This window comes from Cavia porcellus, unplaced genomic scaffold (genome assembly GCF_034190915.1).
Source record: "Cavia porcellus strain 051 isolate PalLab524CR breed Dunkin Hartley unplaced genomic scaffold, mCavPor4.1 scaffold_7, whole genome shotgun sequence".
Classification (NCBI taxonomy): domain Eukaryota; kingdom Metazoa; phylum Chordata; class Mammalia; order Rodentia; family Caviidae; genus Cavia; species Cavia porcellus.
Window position 1 is genome coordinate 15,400,527 of NW_026947490.1, and position 11,444 is coordinate 15,411,970.

The 11,444-nt window shown below is 51.9% G+C and overlaps 2 protein-coding genes across 3 annotated transcripts; one reads left to right on the top strand and one right to left on the bottom strand.

Moving 5' to 3' along the window:
- Positions 1 to 240: 240 nt before the first annotated feature.
- On the top strand, positions 241 to 7,128 carry Capns1 (calpain small subunit 1). Of its 2 annotated transcripts, none has more exons than XM_003467227.5 (11): positions 241 to 434; positions 1,472 to 1,669; positions 2,577 to 2,610; positions 2,912 to 3,001; positions 3,155 to 3,212; positions 3,302 to 3,366; positions 4,951 to 5,019; positions 5,106 to 5,184; positions 5,321 to 5,437; positions 6,421 to 6,479; positions 6,614 to 7,128. In XM_003467227.5, exons 2-11 carry the CDS (start codon positions 1,482 to 1,484, stop codon positions 6,638 to 6,640), a joined length of 786 nt encoding a protein of 261 aa, XP_003467275.1. In that variant the 5' UTR covers positions 241 to 434; positions 1,472 to 1,481; the 3' UTR covers positions 6,641 to 7,128. The 2 variants fall into 2 exon arrangements, with proteins under 2 accessions (XP_003467275.1, XP_013005288.1); XM_013149834.2 differs by having other exon boundaries at positions 313 to 553.
- A 1,534-nt stretch (positions 7,129 to 8,662) lies between these two features.
- Positions 8,663 to 10,778, bottom strand: LOC100728319 (cytochrome c oxidase subunit 7A1, mitochondrial). Its single transcript, XM_003467228.5, has 4 exons — positions 10,657 to 10,778; positions 9,265 to 9,351; positions 9,064 to 9,148; positions 8,663 to 8,778 (listed from the first exon to the last, which is right to left on the bottom strand). Exons 1-4 carry the CDS (start codon positions 10,669 to 10,671, stop codon positions 8,723 to 8,725), a joined length of 243 nt encoding a protein of 80 aa, XP_003467276.1. The 5' UTR covers positions 10,672 to 10,778; the 3' UTR covers positions 8,663 to 8,722.
- Between the last annotated feature and the right edge of the window lie 666 nt (positions 10,779 to 11,444).

Below are 11,444 nucleotides of genomic sequence, written 5' to 3' on the forward strand. Positions count from 1 at the left end.
CGGCTTGTTGAGCCGTTTGGGGACGGATCGAAAACCGCCAACCAGGGCCCGGTGGAAGTAGGTCTCTGGGAGAGAAGCCACACCCCCAAGATCCGAGATTGCTGTGTCTTGGAGAGCTCCCGGAAGACCTAACGTAGATACTAAGCCTGGGCGGGGCTCGAATCTCCTCCCGCGCCGGGCACGTTCAGGGCGGAGCCCCTGCGTCGGACCCGTTACGTAGGGCGAGGCATCGCGCGCACGCGCAGTTTGTACGGCATGCCGGTTCTAGGACCGCGCGGATAACCAGCGGGCGCCTTGCGGGACCTAACCCGGGAGCGGCTGCCTGAGTCACGGCCCCGCCCTCTGGAGCCGGACGCTGCGGGAGGTCCGGGAACTACAGACCTCCGGACAGCAGGACAGCTGAGCAGCCGGCCGCGGGACGCGCAAGTGAGGCGGTGAGCGCCTGGCCCAGATTTCCCTTGCATCTGCAGCCCCGGGCTCGGCAGCCCCCAGACCCAGCGAGATCCTACAGTCCTGGCTTCTGGGATCCTCCAAGATCCAAACCCCCAGGCCTGTACGACTCTCTTCCCATCTCGGGGACTCCTCCCTACCTACAGTCTCATGATCTAAAGTACAAGCTCTCAGACATTGGAAATGTACCCTATAAATTCTTTCTAGAGCCACTTAGAACCACGATCCCAGCCTAGATCCATGCCCCTACTTCTAGTGAGAACCCCATTACCCTAGGTTTTTGGAGCCTCGATTTTAGAACGGGGCTCACAGATCAGTGGTGACTGTGATCCCGCGGCCGACCGAGCCTAAATGCTCAAAGCCACACTCAAAACTTCCTAAACCCCGCCCTGGGGCCTCCAGCCCGGGATCCCTTTTCCGAGCCCTCAAACCTGCCAAAACCCCTGCGTTCCGTGCTGGGGCCCTGGATTTGAGCACGTAAACACTGCGTACTCCTTACACCAATTCGGGACCCCATCTGGAGGACCCCACTGTATCTGTAACTCTGCCTGTCCCTTTTCTTTTCCCCTTGGTACAGGGGATTGAACCCAGGGCTTTTGTATTGCACTGCAACTCAGGCTCCTTCCTCTTTATCTTTCTTTTATTTTAAACAGGATCTCACTAAATTGCCCAGGTTGGGCTCAAACTTGCGATCTTCCTGCCTCTGTCATCTAAAGTGCTAGGATTACAGCCACGCCCGGTTTATATCCCCGTCCTTAACGACAACTGCACTCAGTCAATCCCGGGTCCCTTAAATCCGACGGGTAGCTTTTAGTCCTCAAAGGGGATTTCAAACCTCTGTTCCTGTTCTACCTATCGTAGCATCACATTCTACCCGAAGCCCATATTCCTAACCTGAGCACCTGCTCCCTCCCGAGGCCTCAGAGTCTTCTTCCACATACTGCTGCCGGAAATGCATATTTTTGCAGGAGGGAGAGGGCCCAGGGGCGAGGCAGGTATCTGACCCCTTTTCCTCTTTCAGGATCGAAGCCATGTTCCTGGTTAACTCGTTCTTGAAGGGCGGCAGCGGCGGCGGAGGTGGCGGGGGCCTGGCCGGGGGCCTGGGTGATGTCCTCGGAGGCTTCCTCGGCGGAGGTGGTGGCGGTGGAGGAGGTGGTGGCGGTGGCGGTGGCGGTGGCACAGCCATGCGCATCCTGGGCGGAGTCATTAGCGCCATCAGGTAAGGCGGGACCTGCCGCAGGCGGCTCCAACAGGAATAGAGTAAGATTAACCTGGAGACTGACCTGAGAGCCTTAACCGAAGGTGGAGGTCTTGTGAGCGCCTCCGGGCCAGTAAGTGCGATGTGGGACTTGAGGGGCAGGTCCGCAGACTGGGGAGGTGGGATTTACTGTGACTGTACGCGGCCTCCCTTGGCTAACTTAAGGACTAACTTTAAAGGGCAGGAGCCAAGGAGTTTGGCAGTACTTGGTGGGAGTCGGGCTTAATTGGGGTTAGACAAAAGGAGTTAGATCTAAGGAGGCGGTGATGGCACAAAGAGGATAGGGGAAATAGCCTAGAAGGAGCTGGGCCTGCTTGGAACTGGCTGGGCTGATGGAGAAAAATGCCTTGATGGATAGGGCGGCATAGTTTAGTCGTGGTTACCAATCAGTGATCACTCAGGGAAGTGGAAACTGATGGAACTGGGGTAGGGTGTTGGGAAGAGACACCTGAGAAGGGGAATGATAGAATAGGACCTTTGGGCAGATGGGATCCAGGGAAGATGGGGCCCTGGGGCAAGACCTTGCTGTTGAGTCCTGGAAGGAGCGGGGACTGTTGAGACTAGGTAGGATTTGGGTTGATACTGAATGGGGCCAAGATGACCCTGACATCTGCCATTGAATGGGTGTGCCTTAGCAGGAGTGGATTCTTCTATGGGTCTGGAAGGGCAAGTAGAGTTGGCATAGTAGAAGGAGAGAAGGACAGTGTGGATTGGGACAGAGGAGGACAGGGACAGAGGAAAGTTGGAAGAACCCAGTAAGAAAGGTGGGGGGCTGAGATCTGCAGGATTGGAGCCCGCAGTTCTATTGGCCCTGCCCGTTGGAGGCTCCGCCCCCGGCCTAACTCCCTCTCTTCTGTCTCTTCCTTAGTGAGGCAGCTGCGCAGTATAACCCAGAGCCCCCGGTAAGCTGCCCTCCACAACCAGACGCCCTCTTCAATGTCAGTGCTTTTTCAGGCCCCACCCTTGTTCCTACGGAATCCTCCTCTCCTCTTAGGAAATTCCTCTGCCATTAAATCTTTCCTTTACAAAGTTGTTAGCCCCTGTTCTCAGCCATGACTCACTCACTTCCTGTTCAGTGATTACCTCTTATTCTTCTGATAATCAGGCTCCCTAGCCCACCCTGACCTTCCCACCTAGGGTGCTTGGATGTGGGGAACCAGAGCCCATTCCCCACACTGGCCGTGAGCTCTGCTCTCTCTGTAGCCCCCGCGCACCCATTATTCCAACATTGAGGCCAACGAGAGTGAGGAGGTCCGGCAGTTCAGGCGACTCTTTGCCCAGCTGGCTGGAGATGTAAGTAACATGGAGTTTCTGGTGCTGTCCTAACCCTTCGGTGCCTTCCCTTGGTCTGCCTTGGCACACATACACACACACACTTGACCATATAGTCCCAGACTTCGCATCCTTCAAGACTGGATCTCCTCTGAGCCACTCTTCTGCTTGCAGGACATGGAGGTCAGTGCCACAGAACTTATGAACATTCTCAACAAAGTTGTGACCCGACGTGAGTGACCGGGGTTAAGGCCTAGGACAAAGGTAGAGGGATGGGGGCTGGAGTGGCTATGAGTCTGACCTTCATTCTGTTCTGCACAGACCCTGACCTGAAAACTGATGGTTTTGGCCTTGACACATGTCGAAGCATGGTGGCTGTGATGGATGTATCCTTTGAGGGGTGCACTGGGGAGAGGGCCTGAGTGGAGAGGGAGTTTTCTGAGAATATGTTTTGGACAGCCAGGGTCTAGGTTTCACATCTACAGACATGAATGTACAAACATCAGAACACACACCCTTCTACAGACATGTGGCAATAAATAACAACTAGCATGTATGTTCATAGACTGAAGCTTCATAGACATCTGATGGACAGGCACAATTATCACACTACCTTTGATTTGTTTTTATTTTTTTGAGACAGGATCTTACTTTGTAGTTCAGGCTGGCCTTGAACTTGCAGTGATCCTCCTGCCTTAGCCTTCTCAGTACAAGGAACATAGGTGTGCACCATTGCACCGGCATCCATACCATTAAAAAAAAAGTAACGGTATTGGAGTTTGGACCCAGGTTTGTGGGGCTACAATTCAGGCTTATAAAATTCACATGCACATGAATATACATATAGTACCCAAGAGCACGACCCTGTATTTGGTATATGAAAGGATGTGCACAGGAACACAGTCATTGGGTGATCTTGGATACACGACACCTAATACATAGGACAATATAGGCTCACACATAGGTACATGTCATATGATCCAACATGGATTGCACAGCTGTATTCCTCAGCCAGGCTACTCAGTTTTTCAGTCTAAAATGGGACATGTGATAATGGTTACAGTGGACTGGAGCTATGTACAAAAGCTTTCCCATAGTTTGTAGCACACAATAAGTGATCTGTGCACAGTAGCTGTTACTGTGATTGTGTCCTAACATTTATGATACTGAGTTTCAATGAGGGATTTTATAAATGAGAACTTAGCAGTTCTTTTCAGAGGACCTTGTAATTTGGAGAAGTACAGTATGATTTCCATGGTTACATTTAAAGAGAGTTTTTGTTTAGAAATATATGTAGATATGTAGCATGGTGGTGCAGATATATAATCCTAGCACTCAGGAGGCTGAAGTGGGAGGATTGCTGTGAGCTTGAGGCCAGCCTGGGGTACATAATGAGTTTAAGGCTAGCCTGGATTACATAGCAAAATCCTGTCTCAAAAAACTAAAAAGTCCTATAATCCCAGCACTTGGGAGGCAACACAGGAGGATTGCTACAAGTTCCAGGTCAGCCAGGGCTATGTAGTGAGTTCAAAGTCAAACTAAATTACAGTGTGAGACTCTGTCTCAAAAAACAACAACCACAAAAACCCAAAAAGAAAAAGTGAAAAACCAAAAAGAGTAAAATGTAGATAAAACAAAAAGCCAGATGTGGTGGCACACATCTATAATCCTAGCACTCGGGTGGCTGAGGCAGGAGGATTGGTGGAAGATTGAAGCCAGCCTTGGTTATATGGTGAGTTCATGACCAGCCTGTATACTGCATAGCAAGACTGTCTCAAAAAGAAAAGGAAAAAAAAAAACCTGCACCCAGATGACGTGATGAGAGTGTTGAGTAGGAGCTGGTATTTTAGCCCAAATTCCCTGGTTTGCAGTGTCATCATCTAGCCATTCCATTGCAGTGTGCACAGCTGTTATTTTAATGTTCTTGATACATAATTACATTTCTTTTATTCTTAACGATTTCCTGCTAGAGCGACACCACAGGCAAGCTGGGCTTTGAGGAGTTCAAGTACCTGTGGAACAATATCAAGAAGTGGCAGGTATGTGGCAGCCTCTGAAACTCCTGGTGCCCAAACCCCCATGTTCCCTGGTACTCAGTGAGACTCTGTCCCCTCTGTCCACACAGGCCATATACAAACAGTTTGACATTGACCGATCTGGGACCATCGGCAGCAGGGAACTCCCAGGGGCCTTTCAGGCAGCAGGTGGGTCTGGCTGGGCCCTAGTGTGTGTGTTTGGGGAGGGATGACACAGCTGCACTGGCCTGAGCCACAGAATCCTGGGAATGGGCGTGGGTTGGGCTCTGTGGCCTTTACCTCTGAGGGGCTAATCTATTCCTAGGCTTCCACCTGAATGAACATCTCTATAACATGATCATCCGGCGCTACTCTGATGAGGGAGGGAGCATGGACTTCGACAACTTCATCAGCTGCTTGGTCAGGCTAGATGCCATGTTCCGTGAGTGACACTCCAGCTGTCTTCCTGGGTGGGCGACTGTTTTACCTCCACTGGCCCCGGTCTCCTCTAAGCCTACCTGGAGGTGGATAAGGCTAGGGATGTAGCAGTGACCAAAATGGCCCCAGTTCTTGCCCTCCTGGAGCTCACAGTCAGGCTGTCTACTGATGTCACAAGACTCAGTGTCTGGGAGCCTAAGAGAAGCCCAGAGGGTCAGGGCTCTTGCAAGTACAGATCTGAATGATGAATAAGAATAAACCTAGCAAGAAAGCAGGGATCAGAGTTGCAGGCCAAGAAGCCAGCCCGTGCAGGGGCCTGAAGCAAAGAGGAGGTGCTTTTTGGTGGACTCTTACTTCGGAGACTGCTGAAGAGGGGTGAGATGAGGAGGCAGAGTCATGAGGGCTTTATTTTGTTTTTGTGGTGATCGAGATGGCTAAGGCATGAGAGGTTAAATACAAATTCTACCATTCAGCTATATCCCAACCCTATTAAGGCTTTTTTTTGTTTGTTTTTTTGGTACTGGGGATTAAATGTAGGAGTACTTTACCATTGAGCTACTCTCCCAGCCCTTCTTATTTTTTATTTTGAGAAAAGGGCTTGCTAAGTTTCCCAGGCTGCCCTTGAACTTTCGATCCTCCTGCTTCAGCCTCCTAAGCAGCTGGGGTTTCAAGCATGTACCACAGCACCCAGCGCCATGAGCCCATTTGTAAGCATTAATGGTCTGAATCCCTAAGACATTCCTGAAGGCTAGGAATGTGGCTTAATGCAAAGGCCCTGGGTTCAGTCCTCAGTACCAGAAAATGTAAAGTAAAATAAAATAGTTAATACAATGAGAGCATTTTACACAGTGGTTAGCATGGAGTAAATAGTCAACGAAGTGCTAGCTATTATTATTGTCATTATTTTGTATATTTTCATATTATCCGAAAAGCCAGTCCTCCCTCATCCCCACCCACCCCCACTAAAACCTTCCTTTCTCCTCTTAGGTGCCTTCAAATCTCTTGACAAAGATGGCTCAGGACAAATCCAGGTGAACATCCAAGAGGTAAGAAATCCCATCCTCAGGTGCGGGTGCTTAGGTCCAAGGCCTCCCTCCCCCAAGCCTGTGTCCCCAGCGGCCCCGACAAGGATCTGGCACTCCAGTCTTCCCTGCTTCTCACTCTGCCTTCGTCTGTCCAGTGGCTGCAGCTGACCATGTACTCCTGAATGGGACTCCCACCTGCCGCCTTGTTAGAGGAGCCACCGTGGACCTTGGTCTCTCCCAGGCTAATCCTATCTGCAGTCCCATCTGCATGGCTCCTACACCCCCACAGCCTTTTCTTCCAGCCCTTGGCACTCAGCTTCTCAGTCAGCAGCCAGGTCCCCACGTTCCCCAACATGCCATGCCCTGAATGGCCCTGGCTGTGAGACATTCTAGTATCCTCTGCCCAAGGGTCACCACACCCATCTGACAGCCTCTCCATTACCTCTCTCCTGTACCTGTGCCAAGCCCAATACTCATGCTGCTCCTATGCCCCAAGGTCCATCTCAGTTCTGGGAGGATCTCAAGTCCCTGGTACACTCCTTCAGTTACCACCTAGGTAGCCAAATAAACTCCAGCCATTAGGCCTACATACCCCAGTGCCTTTGCCTGTACTCTGCTCCCAGTGGGCCAGGCCCAGGAGGAAATAAATGAGCTCCAGTTGCTACACCCAGTGGGATCTGACTTGTGTTCTAAGGTAAGGGGTGGCTTGGGCTCTAGGGAAGGAGTATGGGTCCTGGAGTGGGGGGTGGGGTGGGGTTTGGAGGTATTCCCACTCCTGTTTTGGGGCTGGATCTGGGTATCCTCTGCACCTTCTTATACCTGAAGTATACTTGGTTTTTGATGAGATCCCTTATGTTCTCTTGGCTGCCATAGCCAAATCCCAGTCTGGTAGGAGGTGTCCCCCAGGGCCAGTACCTGCCCCTGCCCCCCATGTGGTGGTGGTGGTGCGGTTCTGGGGATTGAACCCAAGGGTAGTCTACCGCTGAGCTGCTTCCCTAGAACTTTTAAATTTTTTTTTTTTTTTTTTAAATTTTTGAGACAGAGTCTCACTAAGTTGACTTAGTGGGACATTTGAACTTGGCAGTCCTCTTGCCTTAGCTTCCCCTCTGTGCTGGGATTAAATGTTTGCTGTAGGTGTGCACAGTTGAACCTGATGTGTTTTTCTCTTCTTTCTTTTTTTCCCCCTCCCATCCCCAGTACCAGGGATTAAGACTAGGCATGGAGTTTCACACCCATAACACCTATAGTCTTTGCACTCCAGAGGCTGAGGCAGGAGGATTACTTTGAGTTTGAGGCAACCTGAAATATATAGCTAGACCTTGTCTCAAAAAAAAGAAAGGAGGGGGGCGCTGGGGATTTAGGTTAGTGGCATAAGCGCCGGCCTGGGAAGTTGGAGGTCGCAAGTTTGATCCCAGGAACCACCTACACACGAAAAAAATGGGTTTGAACCCAAGGTCTTCATATTGAGCTGCATCTCCAGTCTTTTTGAGATGGTCTAGTTAAGTTGCTTGGGCTGGGCTGGAATGTGCAATCCTCCTGCCTCATGTATTCCTGCAGTATATGTATTCCTTTTTGTGTGTGTGCCAGGGATCGAACTCACGACATCGGACTCAACAGGCAGGCTTTAGGCTGCTGAGCTAAATCTCCAGTCCACAGCCTTTGAACCAATCTATCTTACTTGTCTCTGTTTCTGTGATGTCCTGGAGCTGGCTCAGCATCCCCCTCTTCATGTGGGCCTTTGCAGAGGAGTGGCTGCCATCCTGGGCATGACCCAGTGATGGACACCATTCCAGGTGGACAGGCCCCAAGCCTAGCATAGCTCAAGGCTGCTGTTTGGCATCTTCAGTGGAGCACTGAGAGGCAGCAGCAACTGAGGAGTAGCCCTGGGCATGCCTCAGGGGCCAAATCCCTGGCTAGCTGAAGAAGCCAGGACATAGACACACACACACACACACACACACACACACACACACACACACACGACATCCCTGGCTAGCTGAAGAAGCCAGGACATAGACACACACACACACACACACACACACACACACACACACACACACACACGACATCCCTGGCTAGCTGAAGAAGCCAGGACATAGACACACACACACACACACACACACACACACACACACACCAGACGTCCCTGGCTAGCTGAAGAAGCCAGGACACAGACACGGACACACACACACCCAGAGTTGGGCTGGGTTCTCAAGAAGTCTGCATGTTTATTGGTGTTTCTAGGGCCTCCAGGCTGCTTGGTCTCACTTCTTGTTGGGGAAGGAGGCCCAGCCAAGGCAGTACAAGCTGTAGGCGGTGCCTAGGAAGGAAGTGAAGGACGTGGAAGTGAGACCCTAACCCCCTTTGCCTCTTCTCAGGCTTCTGAGCCCTTCTGCAGGTTCCCATCGCCAGCCTGAGCTCCAGCTTCCAACAGGACTCCCATGGGGATTCCTCTGCTGCATTGATCAGGAACAGGCTAGGAACTTTATCCCCAAGTCCCCTTGGGACAGGAACCTAAATCCTGAATAGCTCTGTTCCCACCCTCCAACCTGGACACGGCCACCCTGCCCCCCATACAGCTTGAGTCGAGAGACCCCACACTTACCCCCGAGAGTCAATGCCATGGTCAGTCGGTACAGGAGGTGGTCGGTGGTCCCGCCCTTCAGGTGCACAGGGAGGTCATTGTTCTCCTGGGGGTGGGGGTGGAGGGGTGGGAGTAGTATAGGTGAGGGAAAGGGTACGGACTGCTTGCCAGACCGTGACACACACCACCCCCAACACCCCCAGTCTCAGAGGGCCCGCCCACCTGGAAGAGTTTCTGTTTTTCCGCCACCCGGTTCTGGAAGTGGTGCCTGACGCTGGAGCTGAAGGAGCGAGTCAGCGCCTGGGAGACCTGTGGGAGTAGGAAGTGGAGGGTTTGGAGGCACCTGGAGGGGCGTCCCCAAGTGGGTCTGGCGCGGAGAAGTGGTGCTGCTGTTTGAAGCAGGGTGTGGGTGCTATCCTAACTCGCGAGAGTCTTAAAGGCAGGATCTGAACTGCCAGCGAGGGCCAGGCGGGGAGTGGCCTTCTGTGAGAAGAGGGCCGCCCTGGTGTAGTGGCGCAAGCCAGTTGTGCCAGCATCCGGGAGACTGAGGCAGGAGGACTCCAAGATGGAGGCCACACTGGACAGTTTAAGGAGACTTTGTCTCAAAATAAAAAAGGTAGGGGCTGGGGATTTAGCTCAGCGGCATAAGCGCCTGCCTTGCAAGCAGGCAGTCGTGAGTTTGATACCTGGTACCGATAAAAAGGAAAAAGACCAAATAAATAAATAAATGAAATAAAAAAGGTAATCACAGAATTCTGAGGCTGAGGCAAGAGGATCACTGAGTTCAAGGCCGTGCTAAACTACATAGCAAGACTCTGTCTCAAAAAAAGGAAGGGAAGGAAGGAAGGGTTGAGAATGTAGCTCCATGCCAAGACGTTCAGTTTAATCCCTAGTACGAGGTGTGGGGGCGGGGGACTGAAACCGGGACTGATACATGGAGCCCAGGATGAAAGTTGGTAGGCTGTCTGAAAGGGGAGGGGACCCAATAAGGAAGATTCGGGTTTGGGGAGTCCAAGTCCTGAAGTGCTATGGGAGGGGGTGAGGGTCCTAAGTTAACGAAGGGAAAGGGGCCGTAGGGATGTCGAGACTGGATTGGAAGCCCCCTCAGCACTTTGCAGACTGTCTAAGGAGTCCTAGAACTGAACAGGACCAGGAGCTACATTCGGTAATTCCAGCACCCTGGGAAGCTGAGGCAAAAGGATCTCTTAGCAAATTTGAGCTCAAACCTGGCAACTTATAGAGATCTTGTCTTCAAATAAAAATGTTTTTTAAAATAAAGGGCTGGGAAGGCCTTGAGTTCAATCCATACATAATTACACACACACACTCACACCCCTCCTGGATAGGGATAAGGGTTTTCAATGTTATAGGAATCCTGGCTGAAGGAAGGAGGTTTAAATCCGCGACTCTGGGCTCCCTTAGTGTTCCCTGCTCCCCTGAATCTTGGGGCTTTGGGGTAGGGGTGGGTCCCAGGCTGCTCAACTGGGAGCTGCAGATCCACAAGGGGGCTCACGTTCCAAGGGCCCCAATCCGATCCGGCATGTGTCAGGAATCCCGTGTTAGGGCGCGGTTTCTGGATTGGGGGCCCCCGGCCCAGCCCGCGGGGGCCCTCACCCGTAGGGCCCTCATTCTGCGTCCTCCACCAGCTGGTTTCACCTCCCCTCTCGGACAAGGACACACACTGCCCTCCCCTGGGAGGAATCCCAGGCCACGCCCACTGCGCACAGCATGACAGCTGCAGGAACCCGGCCCGCGATGGGGGGGGGGGGCGGGGGAGGAGGGGGACGGGTTTGTTCATTGGAGGGCAGGGAACACATTGACCCCGTCTGGGAGAGCCTACAGGAGCACCTGACTGTTCTTATCTCTCAGCTCTGTCAACCTTAGAGGAGAGAACTGCGGTGCTGAGGAGTGCAATGTGGGATTTTTCTTGTAGTGATTGGAATTCCTTCCAGGATCTCCCCCTATCAGGCTAAATTTTAGGGAGTAGTGATAGGGATGGAGGACAGAGTTAAACCAGGATTCAAATTCCTTGTTCTAGCCGGGCGTGGTGGCTCATGCCTGTAATCCCAGCACTTGGGAGGCTGAGGCAGGAGGATCGTTGCAAGTTCGAGACCAGCCTGGGCTACAAAGTGAGCTTAAGGCCAGCCTGAACTGCATGGCACGAGACCCTGTCTCAAAAAAGACCAAAAAAAAAAAAAAAAAAAATTGTTCTACGTAAAGTGAGTGATTGCACCTCTGATCCTTATTTCCATATTTGTGTTTTTGTTTTTTTGAGCTGTGATCTGGCTATGCTGTTCAGGCTGGCCTCGAGCTCACCAAGTAGCCCAGGCTGGCTTGAACTCACTGAGATCCACTTGTCTTAGCCTCTCTAGTGTTGGGATGACAGATGTGCACCACTGTGC

Excerpts from the sequence above, each read along its gene's own strand:
- Capns1 (XM_003467227.5), top strand. The coding sequence starts at position 1,482 with ATGTTCCTGGTTAACTCGTTCTTGAAGGGCGGCAGCGGCGGCGGAGGT. Across the intron at positions 3,002-3,154 it reads TTGCCCAGCTGGCTGGAGAT|GACATGGAGGTCAGTGCCAC; the intron begins GTAAGTAACATG and ends TTCTGCTTGCAG. Across the intron at positions 5,020-5,105 it reads ACAATATCAAGAAGTGGCAG|GCCATATACAAACAGTTTGA; the intron begins GTATGTGGCAGC and ends CTGTCCACACAG.
- LOC100728319 (XM_003467228.5), bottom strand. Across the intron at positions 9,149-9,264 it reads AAAAACAGAAACTCTTCCAG|GAGAACAATGACCTCCCTGT; the intron begins GTGGGCGGGCCC and ends CCCCACCCCCAG. Across the intron at positions 8,779-9,063 it reads CATGGCATTGACTCTCGGGG|GCACCGCCTACAGCTTGTAC; the intron begins GTAAGTGTGGGG and ends CTTCCTTCCTAG.